We start from the raw sequence: 21,449 nt of genomic DNA on the forward strand, positions 1-21,449 counted from the left end.
CCTGCCCTTCCCTCCCTCTCTCTCTCTCAAAAATATAAACACATTAAAAAAAAAAAAAAGTAATGGGGCACTTGGGTGGCTCAGTCTGTTAAATCTCCAACTTCAGCTCAGGTCATTATCTCCATGGTTCATGAGTTCAACGGTTCATGAGTTCCAGCCCCACATCAGGCTCTGTGCTGATAGCGCAGAGCCTGCTTAGGATTCTCTCTCTCCCTCTCTCTGCCTCTCCCCTGCTCACTCTTTCAAAATAAATAAATAAACTTAAAAAATTTTTTTGAAAAAGTACGATGAGCTAATTGGTGAGCCATAATACGGTATGATATGATATAGCTCTGAGAATAGGATGTTATTATAATCTTTACCCAGGATCACTTAGAGAGTGACCGTGTGCTTCCTCCTCCATGTACATCATCACCAATCCTCACAACGATCCTGTAATATATCAGAACGTCAATTTTACAGAGGAGGACACCGAAGCCCAACATCACCGAAGCCAGAAAGTAGTCCATGATGGTTTGGCTTAAAAGTCTGCTCTTTCTTTGCCTCTCTGGCTATGGCCTCCATTTGGACTTGGACTCACGCTTATAAAGTATCCCCCGCTCTTGCAATAAGAAGTGTTCACTGTATCCTTGAGCAGAAATGCCTTCACTGAAACTCTTCATGCTCCTAAAACTTGAAGCTGACAAAGGGAAGGGGATACTCAAGCAGAACTTAGCAGAGAATATTTTAGTTTGATGTTAGAGTAAGTAAGGAATTTGACTATTTATTTCAAGAAATTTTTTTAGGGGCGCCTGGGTGGCGCAGTCGGTTAAGCGTCCGACTTCAGCCAGGTCACGATCTCGCGGTCCGTGAGGTCGAGCCCCGCGTCGGGCTCTGGGCTGATGGCTCGAGCCTGGAGCCTGTTTCCGATGCTGTGTCTCCCTCTCTCTCTGCCCCTTCCCCAGTTCATGCTCTGTCTCTCTCTGTCCCCAAAATAAATACACGTTGAAAAAAAAAATAAAAAAATAAAGAAATTTTTTTAAGTTTATTTATTTATTTAGAGAGAGAGAGAAAGAGAGAGAGAGTGAGTAGGGGAGAGGCAGCGAGAGAGGGAGAGAGAATCCCAAGGAGGCTTTGCACCCAACTCGAGGCTCGAACTCACGAAACAGCAAGACCATGACCTGAGCTGAAACCAAGCGTCAGATGCTTAACCAACTGAGCCGCTCAGGTGCCCCAGGAATTTGACAATTTAATTGTAGGCCTTTTTTTTTTTTTTAAGCCTAAACATGCAGTTAGCATCAGATTCTACTTTTTTTTGCCTCAGTAAATATTTTTTATTCCAGTATCATTAACATACAGTATTATGTTAGTTTCAGATGTACAATACGAGTCAACAATTCTATGCATTTCTCAGTGCTCATCAAGGTAAGTGTATTCTCCAACCACTTTATTTCACCCATTCCCTACCCACCTCCCCTCTGGAAACCCTTAGTTTCTTCTCTGTATTTAAGAGTCGGGTTTTTTGCTTCTCTTTTTTCTTTGCTTGTTCATTTGTTTTGTTTCTTAAATTCGACATATGAGTGAAATCATGGTACTTGTCTTTCTCTGACCGATGTATTTCACTTAGCATTATACCCTTTAGACTCATCCATGTTGTTGCAAATGGCAACAGGTCATTCTTTTTATGACCGCCTACTATTCCATCGTACATATGTACCACGTCTTTTTTATCCATTCACCTGTGGATGGACACTTGGTCTTACTTGGCTATCTAAATAATGCTCCAATAAACATAGGGGTGCGTACAGCTTTCAGAAGTAGTGTTTTCATTGTCTTTGGGGAAATACTCAGTAGTGGAATGACTGGGTCACATGGCAGTTCTCTTTTCAATTTTTGGAGGGACCTCCATACCGTTTTCCACAGTGGCTGTACCCGTTCGCGTTTCCACCAACACACAAGGGTTCCTTTTTCTCCACATCCTCGCCAACACTTGCTACTTATCTTATCGTGTTTTTGATTTTAGCCACTTTAACAGGTGTGAGGTGGTATCTCAGTGTGGTTTTAATCTGCGTTTCCCTGATGATGAGTGGCGTTGAGCACTTTTTTCATGTGTCTGTTGGCCATCTACATGTCTTCTTTGGAAAAATGTCTACCACGTCCTCCAGCATCAGATTCTAAATTGAGAATGTAATGCCTACGTTTCATACGCTTAAAAAGTATTTTGTGGGCTCCAAAATGAGTCATTAAGTCAATCATTCCAAAACGTATAACTGAGTCCAAGATTTTCTATTATCGGCCCACTCTTGCTCTGTTAGGTAATATAAACCTCTCCCGGAAAAGAAATGCCGCGATACTAAACCACCTGCCTCCACTGATGGAGAAGCAAAGCAAGACCTGGCGTTTTGCATCAAGAGATAATTAAACAACGGGGTGGTTTCAGTTTGTGTCAAGAGTCACCCCTCTCCCTTTGATCTGTACTTCAGCTAAGGTGCATCAAGGATCTTAAGGGTCATGGGAGAAGAGGGGCAGGGCAAGGGAGAAATTTCAGTCCACCTTGAAGTGTGAAGTGTTTGCTTTTCCCCAGACATCCCGTCTCACTTCCTCTCTCCTGAAAATCTACCCTCTGTGTTCCTGAATGAACCTGCCCCGGAATTGTCAGCTGCTCTTCCCCAAAAACTTTTAGAGGCTCAAAATGAAGTCCATGCTTTCTGAAATGTGAAATCTGTGTGCTCTGGGGCATGCTATGGGTTTTTTGGGAGGCTTCTCTGATTTTTTTGAAATGTGAGTTTCAGTTTTGTCACCAGAAACTAAATGCTAGGTCTCTGTACTATTGAAAAGAATCATCATAATAATTTTAATTGAAAGTCATGGCATCTTAACCCTTCAATTACAGCCCACTCCTTTGTCCCTTACTCCTTGAATATTATCACAAATTGAAGATCCTACAGATAAGAACAGTTATGCAAAAGAGGGCTTTTATCTGATTTGGGAGGCTGAGTGGAAAGGGTAATGAAGAAGATCTCCAGTGATTTTTCTCCTCTTAAATCTCTCTTCTTATCTTTTCTTTTGTTTCCCTCTTATGGCTTCATACCATTCATTAGCAATGCAGTAAAATTTGGAATTCTCTTCGTGCATCTTTGTGCTAGCCCCTAAATGCAAGGCCCTGAGGCCCGTTAATTTCAAAGTGATTAGCCAGAGCAGAGATAAGCCACTGTGAAACCAGAGCCACTATTCCAGGAATCTTTCCCCTACCTTTCTTAATTTGGCTAAGCCCAAAGTTTTTATAAATCAGCCATCCTGGAAATGAGCAGAGGTATCGCTAGTATCCTTCAGAGTCACGGGCTTTCTAGAACTCCCGAATACTTGCCATTGTGATTTGAAGGTGACACTGATTAGCTACTCACTGTAGATGAAGCTAAGACATGGAGATATTGCTCTTTGATTTGTAGATGTGAGTTTTTTGGGAACCTGATAGTGTGATTGATACGTTCTCCTGCCCTGCCAACAGTGCAAGTCCGCTGCTCAAAGAGGGCAGGCATTTCTTTCTTCTTTTTTTTTTTTCTCCAAGAATAGAAAGGACTGCTTGAATCCTGGTTTTCAACCTTTTCTGGGCTGTGGGCTCGCAAAGGTTCCCAGACCTCTCTGGAAATTCAGCGGCTATTACTAGATGCCAGAGGTACTACTCGTGTCCAGGTTGGCTGTAGGGAGAAGTACAGTTGATGACTTATCCTAGGGCTGTCTCCACACTGTTCCCTCTTCGGGAGAACAGCAGGGTTCCTCTCTGAAGGCAATTTGCTCCCCCAAGGCATCCTTCTGCCACTTACTTTATCCAGAAGCTAAAGGAAGTTTACCTGAAGGGGCAATTTGATCATGTCCTTACAGCATGTAATCCTGTTACGTCTTTGCACATTAACCACATACCGGTTTTTTGTTTTTTTTGTTTTTTAATCAGAAAGAAATTCGGCGCACCTGGGTGGCTCAGTCAGTCGAGCATCTGACTTCGGCTCAGATTGTGATCTTGCAGTTTGTGAGTTCCAGCCCCACATCAGGCTCTGTGGTGTCAGCACAGAGCCCACTTTGGCTCTTGTGTCTCCTTCTCTCTGCCCCTCCCTCGCTCATGCTCTCTCAAAAATAAATAAACATTAAAAAAAAAGTCATTTTCTCTCCATGGCTTCCATTTATCTTCCAGACTTGGTCACTGTCCTTGTCCTCACGCAAATCCTCTGTCAGCTAGCGTCTGTCACTAATGGACACTTCGGAATTTCAGGGCTTTTACAAGTTCTGACTCAGCGCATCGTCCTGTTTTGCTCACCCAGCCACCTGGAGAACTCGGTGGTTTTTAAGTGACCTTGTGCCTAGCACCGTGCAGACCACAGAAGAGGGGCTCCGTGCTGGCTAAGGAAATGCAGGACCAAATTCATTTTCACCTTAAAGCTTCCGGATAGCAAAGGGTTTCTATTGACAGATCCAGAAGTTGGGTGACATCAGGCTTAAGAGTGTTTCAAACTTTCTCCCACTTAAAAAGTAATTCTCAGAGATTCCATGTGCTCCCCTGACACTTTGACAGAAGCTCATTTTCTTATTTAAGAAATAGATCAGAACTGTGCATAAAGAAAAAGCCCGAAAGGAAATCAGCAAAATGTGAATGACAGATGTATTAGATTGGTGGAACTATGTACTATTTCTTTTCTTTCAACATTTGAGTATTTCCTAAGTTTTCTATACTGTGTATGTGTTAGTTTATAACATTTCATTTAAAATTTTCTTTTTTTAATGTTTATTTATTTTTGAGAGAAAGAGAGCAAGATCGGGGGAGGGACAGAGAGGGAGGGAGACACGGAATCCGAAGCAGGCTCCAGGCTCCGAGCTGTCAGCACAGAGCCTGACAAAGGGCTGGAAGTCACGAACTGCAAGATCATGACCTGAGCTGAAGTTGGACACTTAACCAACTGAACCACCCAGGTGCCCCTGTAATATTTCATTTTATAAACTTTATTTATTTATTTATTTATTTATTTATTTATTTATATTTTAGAGCGCGCACGAGAGCACGAGAGGGGGAGAGGGGGAGAGGGAGAGAGAGAGAATCTCAAGCAGGCTCCACACTCAGCATGGAGTCCAACGCAGGGCTTGATCCCACAATACCATGAGCATGACCTGAGCTGAGATCAAGAGTTGGACGCTCAACCGACTGAGTCACCCAGGCACCCCTATAAACTTTATCTTAAAAGAAAACAGTTCGGGGCACCCGGCTGACTGAGTTAGTAGAATGCATGACTCTTGATCTTGGGGTCGTGAATTCAAACCTCACATTGGGTGTAGAGCTTACTTGAGAAAAAAGAAAACAATAATAATGGAAGAAACAATTCACTGATCATCTGAACCGATATTTAAAACAGGCAAGCCTCTATTCTGCCTATATTCTCTTCCATAGTCTTTGTTATTTTATATTTTTATGAGAAGTATCCTAATATCAGGTATACATCCAAACCACCACCACAAGAAGTCCTTCACTATTGATTATTGAGCAGCTATATTATTTGTGAGACATAAGAAATTATAGGAGGATGAAAAAGGGGCCGGGCATGGTTTTAGATGGCAGCTGGGGAGATGCCACAGAGAGGCACATATTTTAGGGATCCAGTTTGGAAATTCCAATATCCCTACTTCTCTTCCTGTGTTCGTTCCTGCATAGAGTTGAAACTGCCTAGATTATATTCGATGGCACATAAACACGTGCTGAAAGTAATACTTTGAGAAGATCTCTGCATTGGTGTCATTCGCATGAAATATGAGCAATCCCAGGCTGCAGAAATAACGCCAGGGAAAGAACAAAGTTGAGACAGGTAAGGGAAGCATTGCCAATCTGACTGTTGCCCTATTCCACATGACATTTTGTCTGTGTCTCCTTTTCCATCACTGCAAGTTGTCAAGGTATTTGTGGATAAACAGAGCCCCTCTCTCAGTGATCTGTCTTCTCGCACCACTCAGTTTGTGCACGGATCACTGCCCATCGTTGGTCAAACGGTCTAGAAACCTCAACACGCATTAAAACAATGACAACAAAAATCAAATGCAAATCTAAGTGCTACACGATGCAAGATATTGTGTCTGTGTCTCTGCACGGTTCCCTGTGGGCCCTGGATGAGTTGAGGTCCCACGGTCAACCTGAAAGATCCTGGCTTCTTATGAATTTTAAATTTCTGACATCTAAGGCCCTTCTTGGTTGAGTCCCAATCCAACCTTTGCAACCTCATCTGCCACTTCCATCCACCCCCACAAAAATCCCCGTCAGAAATGCCCATTCTTCCTTTGGTGGCCGCCCAGCTCCTATGCCACCTTCCTCAGAAGCCTCTTCTGGTTTCCCCCAGATTTTTGCTGCATGGTCTGCTCATGTGCCTGACTCCTGCGCTGAAGAGTCTGAGACTCTGGTAGAGATTTCCTGGTATGGGAGATGCTAAATGATTTTTTTTTTTTTTTTTTTTTTGCTGCTAGAATATTAAATAAACACTTACTGAATTTATTTGCATACATGGGTACTAGCACAAGGAAAAACATTTCTTTTAATCTTTAGTGCTCTGCATTCGGTGGTACTCTCTCTTCATACCTGTTACTCTTTCTCAGCACCTGATCCGGCAGGTGGGATTTCCCACCCATCCCAGCACCCAGGGAACCAATACTTTTTTTCCTTTATGGGCCCAGGTTATAATTTCTTCTCCTCATTTGACATCTGGCTTCCAAAGTTGGTTTGTTGTGACGTCATGGGCCCAGAAGGCGGCTGAAAATCAATTGACCAAGTGACAAATCTGCGTAATCAACTCTAGCTTTATAGTGAGTCTGAGAAGCAGAATTGTAGAAAAGGACTTGCTTGGGCTGGTCCCAAAAAATGGGCAAGAGCCATGATAGGGGAGAGGTGAGAAGGAACACTCCAGAGTGTGATTTTTCTCTAACACCACCACCACCACCAACAACAACAATCACAACAAAACAACAACAACAGAAAGTTTCAAAATAGATGACTGGCAAATGCAGGACACTTTTCCACGATATATATGCTCTTATTGTTGCAATTGAATAAGTCACCAAAACCTTTCATCTTCATTAAACTCAGATTTCATTTGAGTAGCTGCTTTCTTCTCTTTCATTTCTTGGTAACACAGGTTCTACTAAAGGATGGCGATCTAGCCCTGAAGAAGAAATCTGCCTCCCTAAAGGACTCAACTTATGTCACTGGAAATTGGCTTGACTTAAATGGTAATCGGCTCATGCTGTCTCACAGCTGGGAATGGGAAGGCAAACCCCAAAATATTTGTTTACTACTTTTGATAACCTAAAAAAAAAAAAAAGAAAAGAAAAGAAAAAGAAAAACAGATGATGGTACATCCAGTGGACCTGGCTGCTTTGCACACAGTGTTCCTCCAGCTGTGATCTGAGAACTTCCTGCGCTGGCAGTGTTACCATGGTGATGGCAGAGCTGCGCGGTTTGTGTCCTATGGTACAAGCTCCAGGACCAGACCCAGACCCAGATCATACTCTTTGGGAGTGGGACCCAGGAACCTAAATTTAAAAACCTGATGATTTTTGTATTGGTTTACATTTAAACACAAATGCAAGTGAATAAATCCATCACGAATGAAATGTAGCTCTTGAAAACATTTTATTTTTTTATAGCACGTAAGGTCGGCGCTTCTGCTCAATCTGTGTATACTGGTATTCCTTCTTTCAAGCAAAAGAGCTACTTTATTTATTTATTTATTAATGTTTATTTATTTTTGAGAGAGACAGAGACAGACAGAGTGCAAGCGGGGGAGGAGCAGAGTGAGAGGGAGACACAGAATCGTAAGCAGGCTCCAGGCTCTAAGCTGTCAGCACAGAGCCCGATGCGAGGGTCGGACTCAAGAACCATGAGATCATGACCTGAGCTGAAGTCCGATGCTTAGGTGACTGAGCCACCCAGGCGCCCTGCAAAAGAGCTACTTTAAATGTCTGACATGTAAATACAAGAAAACCACCTAAACATCACAATTAAAAGCCAGAAACTATCAGATTGAATAAAAAGCAGCTAGATGTTGCCTATAAGAAATGCATTTTAAATATAAATATACAATAAAATGAAAGTATGGAAAAACACATACCATGCTAACACTAAAAAAGAATAAGTTGGTATGGTTGTATTAACATCAGACAATGAAGATTTCAGAATCCAGGGAAGAGACTCATTTTATAATGATGAAATGGTCAATTCATCAAGAAGGCAGGACAATCCTAAATGTTTATGCATCGAATATCAGAGCTTCAAAACAAAAACAAAAACCAAGAGAACTATAAGGAGAAATAGATGAATCTACAGCTGAAGTTGGAGATTTCAATGTGCCTCTATCAATATTTTAGAAGAAGTAGAGTGAAAAATCAGTAAGAAGACTTGGTCAACGATCCATCGCTTGACTGAATTGGCATTTTAGAACTCTCTATCCATCAATGGCAAAATATACATTCTTTTCAAATTCGAGTGTTCATGGAACATTTGCCATGGTGGACTACGTTCTGGGCCATAAACAAGTTTCAATAAATTTAAAAGGATTAAAATCATACAAAGCATGTTCTCTGACCACAATAGAATTAAATTAGAAATAAAATCAAGTATCTCTGGAAAGTCTCCAAGTATTTGAAAACCAAGTAACATACTTTTAAATAACCCAAAAAGAAATATAAAGGGAAATTAAAAAGGATCTTATAACTGAATGAAAATGGAAAAGTAACATCAAAATTTGTGTAATGCAGATAAAGTTTAGGGAGAAATTTATAACATTAAATAATTCTAGTGGAGGGGCGCGTGGGTGGCTCAGTTGGTTAAGCATCCAACTTCAGCTCAGGCTATAATATCCTGGTTTGTGGGTTCGAGTCCTGCATCAGGCTCTGTACCCTAAGCTCAGAGCTTGGAGATTCTGTGTCTTCAGATTCCGTGTCTCCCTCTCTCTCTGCCCCTCCCCTGCTCAAGCTCTGTCTCTCTCTCAAAAATAAACGTTTAAAAAATTTTTAAAAATAATTCTACTAGAAATGGAGACAGGTCTCAAAAAAAATTACAGAATAAAGACTATACTTTCAGGGATCATGTCTATAGTTTGTTACTAAAAAAGAGGATACCCAGCTGAATTTGAATTTCAGATAAAGAATGAAATGTTATTTACTATAGACATGTCCCATGAAATATTTGAGATATGCTTACGCTAAAAATTTATTTGAAATGAAAATTTAATTGAGCATCCCGTATTCCATCAAATAACCTGTCTGAGTCAATGACCTCAGCTTATATTGAAGAAACTAGAAGATGGTGAAAAACAAGAAATCAGTAAGTGTTTAAAACAGTAAAGGGCACCTGGGTGGCTCAGTCAGTTGAGGATTTGACTCTTGATTTCTGTTCAGGTCATGATCCCATGGTTCATGGGATGGAGCCCCACATTGGGCTCTGTGTTGAGTATAGAGCCTGTTTGGGACTCTCTCTCTTTCTGTCTCCCTCCCTCCCTCCCCTGCTCCTGGTCTCTCTGCCTCTTTCAAATGTAAGTAAACAAACAAACAAACAAAAAACCAGCCACAGTCGAAGTAGATGCTGGAAAAGAGAGGACTGAACAAACATCAGGTGTGAGGCATAGAGAAGAGAGGTATAGAGGTATAGACTCGAGAGTTAGTGGTGACAGTGGATGGGAGACTCTGGGCAAACCTGAGTAGAAAAGCCCAGTGAATGGCCCACTGTGTACTGAGTGGAACACGTTACCGTTCCATTGGGTTGACAGTGGAAAGAACATGGAACTCATTGTGGCCTACCCAGTAACGAGCTTCGTGACAGGCATGTGAAGCCATACGAGCCCCAGATGTCACATCTGTCACAAGGGTTGGGAACACTGGATCTCAAGTCTCTTCTTCCTCTAACGATCTCTTGGCTACATAATATATACCTTAAAATGAGTCCTGTTGGGGGACATGCCTACAAAGTCTTTACGGTTTATGAAGCGCTTCCAGCACTGACCTCATTCACCCCTCGAGGGCCATGAGAAGTGTGTGTTATTTCCCTTTTCCCTTTTACACCCAATGAAACTGCCCTCAGAGATGGTAAACAGTCTTGTTTAAAGTCGCACCAAGTTCAATGCCCTTTCAGCCACCTCGCAGCAAGAGGCAGAGAAGCCATGACCCCTTGCGGAGAAGGCTTTGGGCCCAGGGACAGACACGAAAGCTCTCTCGTGGAGTGAGCTGCGGTGAGGGGCACACTCTGGGTGTGCGAATGGCTCTTCATCTGCATCTCAGCAAGGACTTGCAGCTCCCACGTTTGGAAACATTTGTGAAAGTGGGTATGGTAGGCTGGAGAATGCCTTTTCAAGATGCCTGGTGTTCTAATCCCTGGGATTTGGGACTATGCTACTTTATATGGCAAAAGGGGCTTTGCGAGTGTGATGAAATTAAGGATCTCGTGATGGGAGATTATCCTGGATTATCAGGGCGGGTGCAGTGGAATCACAAAGGTGCTTTTAAGAGGGAGGCTGGAGGGTCAGAGTCAGAAAAAGCAGCGGGGACAGAACCAGAGGTTGGAGTGACATGTTTGAACACAGAGGGAAGGGACTACAAGCCTAGGAAAGCAGGTGACCGCTAGAAGCTGGGGAAGGCAAGGAAACAGATCCTCCTCTGAAAACTTCAGATTTCTGATCCCTGGCACTATACATTTATATTGCTTTAAGTCACTAAGTTTGTAGTAACTTACTACAGCAGCAATAGGAAAATCATACAGTAGGGAAAGAGAACATTGATATATTCACAGCATTTAAGGTTTTTAACTTTTATTTGTTTTAGAGAGAGAGCGTGCAAGCACGGGAGAGGGGCAGAAGGGGAGGGAGAGAGAGAGAATCTCCAGCAGTCTCCAAGCTCGGTGTGGAACCCAATGCAGGGCTTGATCCTACATCCCTGGGATCATGACCTGAGCCAAAATTGAGTGAGACGCTGAACCAGTGAGCCACCAAGGCATCCGACGTATTCATAAAATTTACTTTTTTTTTTTTAAAGTTTGTTTATTTGAGGCGGAGAAAGCGGAGAAGAGGCAGAGAGAGAGGAAGAGAGAGAGAGAATTCCAAGCAGACTCTGCACTGTCAGCACAGAGCCCGATGTGGTGTTCGAACTCACAAACCATGAGATCATGACCTGAGCCCAAATCGAGTCAGATGCTTAGCTGATTGAGCCACCCGAGCACCCCTGGGAACTGGGATTTTAGAAGAATGGATCTGAGTTCAATTGGAGGTTGGTAAGAAGAGGTACAGTAAGTTAGTAAAATACAGCTGATGCTTATACAAGAATTTTGTGTAAAATGGAGTCTAGTCAACTGTCACGTGGAGCCCAACTCAGGGCTTGAACTCACAAACTAGGAGATCATCGCCTGAGCCAAGGGAGTTGGATACTTAACCAACTGAGTCACCCAGGCACCCCTATTCATAAAATTTAAAGCCAAAGACGCTTTATTTTAATCATTTCCATACATTTGTGTTTTTTTTTTTAATTTTTTTTTCAACGTTTTTATTTATTTTTGGGACAGAGAGAGACAGAGCATGAACGGGGGAGGGGCAGAGAGAGAGGGAGACACAGAATTGGAAACAGGCTCCAGGCTCCGAGCCATCAGCCCAGAGCCTGACGCGGGGCTCGAACTCACGGACCGTGAGATCGTGACCTGGCTGAAGCCGGACGCTTAACCAACTGCGCCACCCAGGCGCCCCATCATTTCCATACATTTAAAACAAAGCGAAATGTGAACACACACAAACACAGCTCTCTGTCCACCGCTTAACCCACATAGTCCATCTGTCCCGTAACAAAACGGTCCTAATTTTGCTGTGGTTAGCAGATGCTGGTTAACGCAAAGACACGGTTACCTTGTTCACTCCATGACCCCAAAGAAGTCGGGAACAAAGAAACTTAAGACCCCTTTGTACCCAGAACTGTGCTCAAGCAAACAAATGCTGGGGCTAACTTTTATTGATGCAAACTCATTTCAGGGTTCAAACGGAGCAAAATATATGGTTTAAAATTCATCTGGAGGTTTTGATCCTTACGTCTATGCTCTTCTGCTCCAGTCTCAGATTTGCCACCTTTTTCTCCGTAAACACACGTCAACTTCTCAGGTGCAGATTTTTGATTCGGAAAAACCATTCTTGGCTCTCTGAAAATAAGTACTGTGATATCGGAGGAGTTTACAAAAAGGCATATGGGAATAAAGCTTCTTTTTCTATTTTGAAAACTTGTTGAACATTTGTTTTAGCCCAGCTCTGGCTTCGAGAGTAATCTGTTCCATTGCCCTGAGCATGAGTATGGTGATCATTCCAGTAGGTGTTAACAGACAGTGACATCATCTGGAAGCAAGAAATGGCTCTCAGGTTACCATATAAATTGACTTAAGCTTTGGGAAGGATTACAGGGCAGACCTCGGCTAAGTGTGGAGATGCCATTACGGCTAAATCAAAGGTAACTGTGAGGTCTGGCAGGCACCTGTCAACAGGTAAGGGAAGGAGGAGCCCACGAAGGAGACTTGAGTCAGGATTACATTCTCCAAGCTTTATTTTTATTTCAGGTTAAAGGGTCAGACAGAAAAGCCATTCGCAGTGATCTTTATTTATGGTTCTCAGAGGCCTGGTTGGTGAAGTGTCCTGAAGAAGAAGGATGGCTCAGGTGGGACCCCAGTTTCCCAGCCTGGCTGATGACAGACTGAGGGCCTCATGCTTTGTGAAAGCCCCGTTTTTTATGAATGTGCGTTCATGTTTGCAGGCACAACATGGGAACCCATCCTATCTGTTACCTCCTGTGCAGAGAGAGGTGGGTGTCCCCCCACCCCCCTGCCCTCTCCTCGGCCACCTGAACAGACCAGTTTCCACCACCTGTCGTTGGCCTTTGAAGGACGGGTAAGGAGATACAAGCATTCTTGGCCGGCAAGCTTGGGCAGGGGAGGTTCCCACACACTTCTCTGATGTTCAAAACTCAGTCCAGTGTTTTGTTCAAGCTTTCTCTTGGGGCAAGAACAAGACTCCATTCTTTGGAGACGTGCAGTGTTTAAGGAAAATGACCAGAGAATAGCAGAGAAGCAAGAGGAACCCTGCTTATGACCCCATCCTGTTCCACTGGGCCACTTCCCTCTTGTTCTTTAACATTCAACTTGGCTCTCTCTCCCTCCCCAATCTGACTTCATGGTCCTCTGCTGTTTCACTTCCAGCTGACACAGGGGTGGTGGAGAGAGAATGGCTAGCGTGGAGGGGGAGAAAGAGAAGGTGAATGTCTATTTTGCCAGCTGAAGGCTGCAGGACCCGAGATGAGCTCCTCATCTTCTGGGGGCGGGACTCCTCCCTTGTGAGGCTGGACTGATAATGCCTGCCTCCAGTGCGGTGTGGTGGAAAATACTTGGTTCTCCAGCTCATAGGCTGGCTGTCTCATGCTCATCCTTGAGAGAGGTCTGTCTGCCCTTGCTCATTCTATCCAAAGTAGCCCTCACTTCACCTCCCTCCTCCCCCAGCCGGAGTGAAGGGACCTCGTCAGTCTTATTCCATAGAAGCAGCTTGATGGATATTTTTTGACTGGTGCAGACTTAGCCAGCCTACAGGGATGGGTCACCCCAGACAGTCGGAGGGGCACAGCGTCACAGCCAGGTAATCCTTCCATGACACATATTTTACTATGAAACAAGAAGCTGACTTAATTTTCAATTAATGACACCAAAGGGGTAGAGGTGAGGAAGGGCGATCTATTCTTACAGGAACAGGCCAAGTTTGGCAAAAATATGAGGAACAAAAATACCAGGAACTATGTCTCAAGCATCCCCATACTTTGCTCAAGAGACCAAGAGCTCCCGGGAGCAGGCGATAGCTTATTCTAGTCTCTCTACTCCTGCATCTGGCACAGTACCTGCATCCAGGGGGTGGCCAGCAGAATGATGGGTAGATATATGAATCAAATGATTCTTTAAATGTCTTTGCAGGTGCAGATACATAAAAGAAAGATTCTCCTCTTTGTTGTCTCCACTGCAGGGAGAGCTGAGCGCTTTCCCCATCACCTCATGTCTCAGCCACCTGAGAAGACTCGTTCCCACCACTCATCATTGGTCTTTGAAGGACAGGTGGGTAGGTACAAGCATCCCTGACTGGCAAGCTTGGGTCTGAGAGATTCTCACATGCCCCCAGGCAGCTAAACTCTAGTAAAGGATTAACTAACTGATGTGTTAGCTACTAATTAAGCGTACCCATTCCAAAGGACATTTCCATTTAGTCTGATGATTCTTGAAGAGACGTTAGCATGCAAAGCCACCAAGTGATAATGGTCAAATGAGTATATCAAATGAGTATGATGATAAAACCATCAAATTGGAACAGTGATTAGCCCTGAGAATCCAGTGGAAAGCATTTTCGTTGCCCCCAAAGAAACTCTGTATCCATTAGCAGTCACTCCCCATTCCCCCCATATAAATGGAGTCCTACAACATGTAGTCTCTGAGCATCATGCCTGCAACGTCATCCATGTTGTAGCAAGTAACAGTATTTCATTCCTTTTTACTGGCAGACAAGGTCCCTTGCATTGCTATACCACTTCTATTTATCCATTCATCAGCTAATGGGTTCTTGTGTTGTTTCTCCTTTTTTTGTTATTCCTTTGAAGTTTTTTTTTTTTCAAAAACATGGCTCTTTATGTGTTTACTTACTTACTCATTTATTTTTGCTTCTGCTAAATTATTCTCTAGGAACATAAGTGGGATTCCAGGACGAGAGCTATGAAGATATTGCTAGGTATAGTCATAACATTTTCCAGTACAAATGTACCAATTTATTTTTTTCCTTTTTTAGTTTAAATTTTGGTTCACACACAGTGCAATATTGGTTTCAGGAGCAGGATTCAGTGATTCATCACTTACATACAACCCCCAGTGCTCATCACAAGTGCCCTCCTTAGTACCCACCAACCATCCAGCCCATTCCCCGCCTCCCTCCATCAACCCTCAGTTTGTTCTCTATGGTTAAGAGTCTCTTGTGGCTTGTTTCCCTCTCTTCTCTCCCCCGTCCCCCCAACTGCCCATATGTTCATCTGTTTTGTTTCTTCAATTCTGCATATGAGTGAAATCATATGGTATTTGTCTCTCTCTAATTGACTTATTTCTCTCAGCATAATACATTCTCTCTCCATCCACATCATATCCCTCTGAATTTTGAAGACACTTCCATGTATCTTCCCCTATTGACCAGTTATTACTGCAGTCTTATGGAATCCTGTGTGTGTGACTTCTAATTTTTACTCTATCATCTTTCAGAATATTCTCTCCATTCCTAATGCTAAAATTCTGTGATAGTGTGCCCTGGCGGGTCATTTATTGTTCATATATATATATATATATATATATATATATATATATGGCACATCTTCTTTAGTCATTCATCTGTTGATGGACATTTGGGCTCTTTCCATACTTCAGCTATTGTCGATAGTGCTGCTATGAACATCAGGGTGCATGTGCCCCTTCGAATCAGCACTCCTGTATCCCTTGGATAAATACCTAGTAGTGCAATTGCTGGGTCATAGGGTAGTTCTATTTTTAACTTTTTGAGGAACCTCCATACTGTTCTCCAGAGTGGCTGCACCAGTTTGCATTCCCATCCATGAGTAACTTTGGACTCCCCCAAAGCTTAACAACTAATAGCCTCTTGTAAAGTACTAATAGCCTACTGTTAACCATTACCAATAACACGAACAGTCAATTATCACATATTTTGTATGCTATCTGTATTATATGCTGTATTCTTATAATAAAGTAAGCTACAGAGAAGAAAATGTTATTAAGGAAATCATAAGAAAGAGAAAATACATTTTACAGCACTGTACTGTATTTACTGGGAAAATCTGCATGTAAGTGGATGTGTGTAGTTCAAACCCATGTCGTTCAAGGGGCAGCTGTACTCTTAATATATCTGCTTGGTAAGAGAGAACCGCTGGATAGCAGGTTATTTTTTTTCCAGCAATGACATTTTCTCTTTCCAAGTAGTTATTTTTCCAACTCAATTAATAATTAGATTTGAATCCTGTAACCCTACTGCATCCCGTTGCTAGAATTTCAGGGCTCGAAACACAAACCGTGGCAAAGTCCTGCATTATTGACACTTCAGTTGTTTCTTCCTAAGCATTTTAAGACTTACTATCTAGGATTAATCTTATTTATGCACTGGAATATAATACAAAGTAGTGACTTAACTGAGTAGAGCTTTTATTTTTATTGAAAGTATGTATTTAGAAATCTGTTTTAAAATGCCAACCAAGAGGGGCGTCTGGCTGGCTCAGTCAGAAGAGCATGTGACTCTTGATTTTGGTGTCGTAAGTTCAAGCCCCACGTTGGGTGTAAAGATTACTAAAAGATAATAATAAAAAAATAGATAAATAAAATGCAAACCTGGACTGATATGAACAGAAAAATGGTTTTGATACTCCCCATTTTATATAAAATCTTTATGGCAAAGAGACGCTGGATTTATAGATGCAAGAATGTAGGAATGGTCGAGAATATGCAATTTTCCCGCACCATCTGAACACGCCCATTTCCTACAGAAAGCCCACAACCCGACACAGAAGAGGCCATCAGCAGATCAGCCATCCTGCCTATTCCGTAGGTGGAAACAGCAGAACAAAAGCAAGTTACAGCCTTCAGTGCCGTCATCAGTTACAGACTCCTTCAGGGGTAAGCTTGAGATTCGAAATAAACACGGCTTACCTTTCACAGCAGCAGATTTTTAAGAAGCTAAATGAACACGCTTGCGGAGGTACGGCGTCGTCAGACCCTCTCACCGATTAATAACAAGACGCACCAGCAAGCATTTACTCGGCAAGCGGTCAGTGTGTTAGACTCCACGTTGGAGCAGGGGACACAGCAGCCACAGCCCTTGCCCTCCGTCAACGTGCTGATCACGGAGAGAAGGGGTCCCTGCAGGTGATCACCGGTGCCACACGGGCTGGGACTCCAGAGCTGGACGAGGAGCATTAAACAATTTTTAATTGTTTTTTTGCACACCAGTCCCGTGTCCTGCTTGATTTACTTCTCTCGGAAGCAGGACTGATTCTAATCCTTTACATGCTACTCACAGAACCAGTTTTGTTTCTGAGAAGTTTAAAAAAACCTTTTCGGGCAGCTTTAAATCTCTGAGCAGCGCTGTTGGCAGCTATTATTTCTTAGGGCTTACAGACAAGTCAGCTGTACAGGAGATTTATTTGAGTACCTAGCCCACCAAACCCAAATTGAGAGGGGAAAATTCCCTAAATTTAAAAATTTAGGGGCGCCTGGGTGGCTCAGTCGGTTAAGCATCCGACTTCGGCTCAGGTCACGATCTCATGCATGGTTCGTGAGTTCAAGCCCTGCATCAGGCTGTCTGCTGTCAGCACAGAGCCCACTTTGGATCCTCTGTCCCCCACTCTCTGCCCCTCCCCCACTTGTTCTACCTCTCTCTCTCTCTCTCAGGATAAACATATAAACTTTAAAAATATATATTAAAAATAAAAGAAAATAATAAATTTAAAATGATGCTTGTGTAGGAGCACCCAGCTGGCTCAGTCAGTGGAACGTGCAACTCTTGGTCTGTGGGTCGTGGGTTCGAGCCCCACAGTGGGTGTAGAGATTACTTAAAATTAAAATCTTGGGGCGCCTGGGTGGCGCAGTCGGTTAAGCGTCCGACTTCAGCCAGGTCACGATCTCGCGGTCCGTGAGTTCGAGCCCCGCGTCGGGCTCTGGGCTGATGGCTCAGAGCCTGGAGCCTGTTTCCGATTCTGTGTCTCCCTCTCTCTCTGCCCCTCCCCTGTTCATGCTCTGTCTCTCTCTGTCCCAAAAATAAATAAACGTTGAAAAAAAAAAAAAATTAAAATCTTAAAAAAAAAAAAAAGAATCTTGTGCAATATGGTAATTTCTATTCTGGCTCTCAGGACTCCTGAGGGAGTAAGTTGACCAATAAAGCGGGGCCAGGTGTAGTTCGAGGAGCCACCTTCTGTTCTCTGTATTTCTATAGGGCCTTTCTCTGAGGGCTCAAAGGTGCTGCTGAATAATCAACCATACCAACACCAGAGGTGTCCTAACCTCCCAAAAGCCTGCGGCGCACATTTGCATGAGAGGCTAAGAGCCAGGCACAGATCATTTTGAAAATCCAACTCTCTCCCTTACTTGCAACCTCAGTGGTTGGGATGGAGGGCGGCAAAGCTAGCCGGTTCGCCTAAATAAAGGAGGTCGCACCCCACTTGTAGCTGTGAGCGGTGGGGCTCCTTCTAGTCCTAAGATTCAAAGAGCGGGGCTTTGGAGGCTGGAGGAAGAGCAGTGGTGAAGGGAAGGGAGGGGCGGGAGGTGGCTTGGAGGAAGCAGAAGTCAGCTGTTTTCAAGTGCGGATTACACACACACCCCAGGTGTTTGGAAACAAGCTCCCCAAAGCACTCAGCAGTCTGCATTCCTTCCCACAGCTCTCTAAGAAAAGTGTCTCTTCTGGCTTAGAAGAGTCAGAAAAAAATTGCCACTCCAACCCCCTCATCTTAATCCCTCGCCATTTGGGGAACAATAGAGAAAGCGCACCTGACAAAGGCCTTGGGCTCAGGCCAGGTTCCTCTGCGCAGTGTGAAGAGCATAGCGTCAGCTCCTGTTCCTTCAAGTCTGGAGGCGCGATCCAGCCAAGCCTCTGATCTGAGTTTCTTCTGGAAATGCGGAACGCTGCCACTGGAAAGACGGCTTTGGTGTGTAAATAAACCATCTGAGGCCGGTGCTTCTAGCCGTCGTCCTTCTGCTTTGCCCCACCACTTTCTCTAAACTTGGAATTACTTCTCTTTTTCAGATCTACCTCTCTTGCCACACAAGACTAGAAAACACAGTGACACCGAGACGCGTTTTCACAGGCTCGGAAGCAGGCACACTGCCTATTTTCAAGCAGCTGCAATTCGAATGCTCTGTCAGACGCGACTCAACGGAGAGAACAAAAGCGTCATCAGATGCATCAGGCTGAGGTTACCAGCCTTATTTTCAAATGGTTTTCCTCCAAGGACTCTCCAGAAATAATGTCAACAGTAAAAATGGACTGATTATCCAGGCAGTAAAATCTAGCACAGGTGTTCATAAGGGAAAGTTAGAATCACATTTTACTATTGTAATAATTTTTGCAAGAGCCAACGGTGCCTGGATTACGCGATGGAACGGACTGAGGGTTGGAGGAGCTCCTGACCCACCCGCTCTGGCTCTTCTGTTCTTTCACCTCCCTGAAGCTGAAATCATCGGACGGGAGAAAACCTAAGCAGCAAGAAGGAAGATGGTCTATTGTGGAGTGCTTTCCTATTCCAAATGGAACAAATGCAAAGATTCTTCACTGGTCAAGAATAGGTAGATACAGGGGCGCCCGGGTGGCTCAGTCGGTTGAGCGACCGACTTCGGCTCAGGTCATGATCTCACAGCTCGTGAGTTCGAGCCCCGCGTCGGGCTCTGTGCTGACAGCTCGGAGCCTGGAGCCTGCTTCAGATTGTGTGTCTCCCTCTCTCTCTGCACCTAACCCACTCGCATTCTGTCTCTGTCTCTCTCAAAAATAAATAAACATTAAAAAAAATTAAAAAAGAAAAAAAAAGAATAGGTACATGCAGTCCCAGAGGTGAAGACGCTGGGTGGCATTTTCACCAGCGGTTACTATGGCTACTCACCCTCCTGGGTGATAATGACAGATGACAGTAAGACCACAAAAGAGAAGCCCAAGAGACTCCCAGAGTACAACCCCAGGCCCTTTGATTCTCCCCGAATCTTTTCCAACATTGTACCTCTCTTGGCAGCTGTCATTTCCATGTGCACTGGGACATGAAATCAAATGAGGAATTTAAAAAAGAAAAGTTGATGGGGCAGCTGGGTGGCTCAGTCAGCTAAGCGTCTGACTTCAGCTCAGGTCATGATCTCACAGTTCATGAGTTCAAGCCCCGCATCGAGCTCTGGGCTGACAACTCAGAGCCTGGAGCCTGCTTTGGATTCTGTGTCTCCCTCTCTCTCCTCCCTTCCTCTACTCTCACTCTCTCTCTCTCTCAAAAATAAACATTAAAAATTTAAAGAAAAGAAAGAAAAGTTGACCCAAGGTGCATTTCTGCAACCGCCCTGAGGTTCCATCCTATAAGTGACTTCATGTCAACTGCCTTTTCTGTATGCTTTCCAAAGTGTTTTGTTTCTCTTATCTTTGCTTCTAGTTGACTTACCATTCCCACAAAAGAGGCAGAAACTTTGAGGAACTGAGGTTACAAAAAAAGAGAGATAGGTAGATGAATGCAATATAGATGATGTAGCCCACGCCTGCCCAAAATGAAACAGTATCTCTGCAGTTTAATTTGATGGTCAATATGCTATCTACCTTATTGATTAGGACACGGTCAAACGTCAATAGTAACGTCCAAAAGTGCACCAACGATAGGAGGATGAAATCCCAATTACTTTGGTTTCACCACCACTCCTGACACAGATTTGCCTTAAATGTCAATGTCACTTGTAGACTGAAACGCAAGTTGTCCAAATAAGTGTCTGGCAGAGGATTTAGCTTCGTTCTAGAAAAATGAAGTTCTGGAGCGAGTAATTTTATTTCTCAGAAGAGGCAGGAAAATCCCAACACATAACATTTCATCAATTCACCAGTTAGTAGGTGTGGGTGCCTCTTCTAAAGGATCAGAGGCCTCAATGCTGGCACCAGAGTTGAGCAGGCATTTCCCACCCGTACCCCTCTGCCCTGCAAGGGCTTTCCCCTTGTCAGCCCTGCCGATAGACAGCTTCTGGACCTGGGTCCATCAGGCCTGTCAGGTGCTGCCCGCCCCTTCCCCGGGTTCAGCCCCTCGCCTCTGACAGGCCACCCAGGAGGTGCTAAGGTATCAGCTGCTATTGTCTCCGCCTCCTTCCTTTCTTTCAGAGCTCAGCTGCCTGACTCTCAACACCCATTCATTCGTCCGGCAAACATTTATTGAACACCTACTCTGTGCCCAGTGCTAGGCTCTGTCCCTGGAGGTGAGCCCCCGCCCCCTGGAAATCCACAGTCCAGTGCCACCAGCGTGATGTCAGGCAAACAGTCACGCTAACCCACCCCAGCTACCAACTGCAAAAGCGCTATGAACGAAAAATACTAGGAGATGATTATGAAGAAGCCCTTGTCTGTTTGGTGAGGGAAGGAGCTAGGGCCCTTTCTCTGAGGGTGAAGCTGGCATCTGAAGAACAGGTAGCAATTAACTGGCTGCAAGACTGGAAAGTGGTCCAGACCCAGGAAGGAGAATCTGCCAAGACCCTCAGGAGGCAAAGAGTATTATTTCTTCTCTTAACTCTGAGTTACTTCTTGTAATTATCCCCAACAAAAAGAGCTTGGGGGGGTGGGTAGAAAAGAAAAGAACTGCATCTACAAGACCTGAAGTTCTTTGCTGAGCAAAAGTTACACAGAAGTCAGTTCAGG

The 21,449-nt window shown here is 43.9% G+C and overlaps 1 protein-coding gene and 1 pseudogene across 2 annotated transcripts in view; one reads left to right on the forward strand and one right to left on the reverse strand.

Annotated features, from left to right (window-relative positions):
• SPMIP9 (sperm microtubule inner protein 9) overlaps positions 1–21,449 on the reverse strand; it is a 66,452-nt gene that overhangs the window by 28,500 nt on the left and 16,503 nt on the right. The window contains exon 3 of one of the 2 annotated variants that reach the window (XM_086699830.1): positions 18,578–18,718. The exons of the other annotated variant lie outside the window; for it this stretch is intronic. Coding sequence (XP_086555956.1) covers positions 18,578–18,630 — 53 coding nt within the window. The 5' untranslated portion in view covers positions 18,631–18,718. The remainder of the gene's footprint in view (positions 1–18,577; positions 18,719–21,449) is intronic. 2 annotated transcript variants of the gene reach the window in all.
• LOC112864408 (small nucleolar RNA U3) lies at positions 9,070–9,187 on the forward strand (annotated as a pseudogene).

This window comes from Puma concolor, chromosome A3, assembly GCF_028749965.1.
Source record: "Puma concolor isolate L17-30 chromosome A3, mPumCon1.1.hap2, whole genome shotgun sequence".
Taxonomy (NCBI): domain Eukaryota; kingdom Metazoa; phylum Chordata; class Mammalia; order Carnivora; family Felidae; genus Puma; species Puma concolor.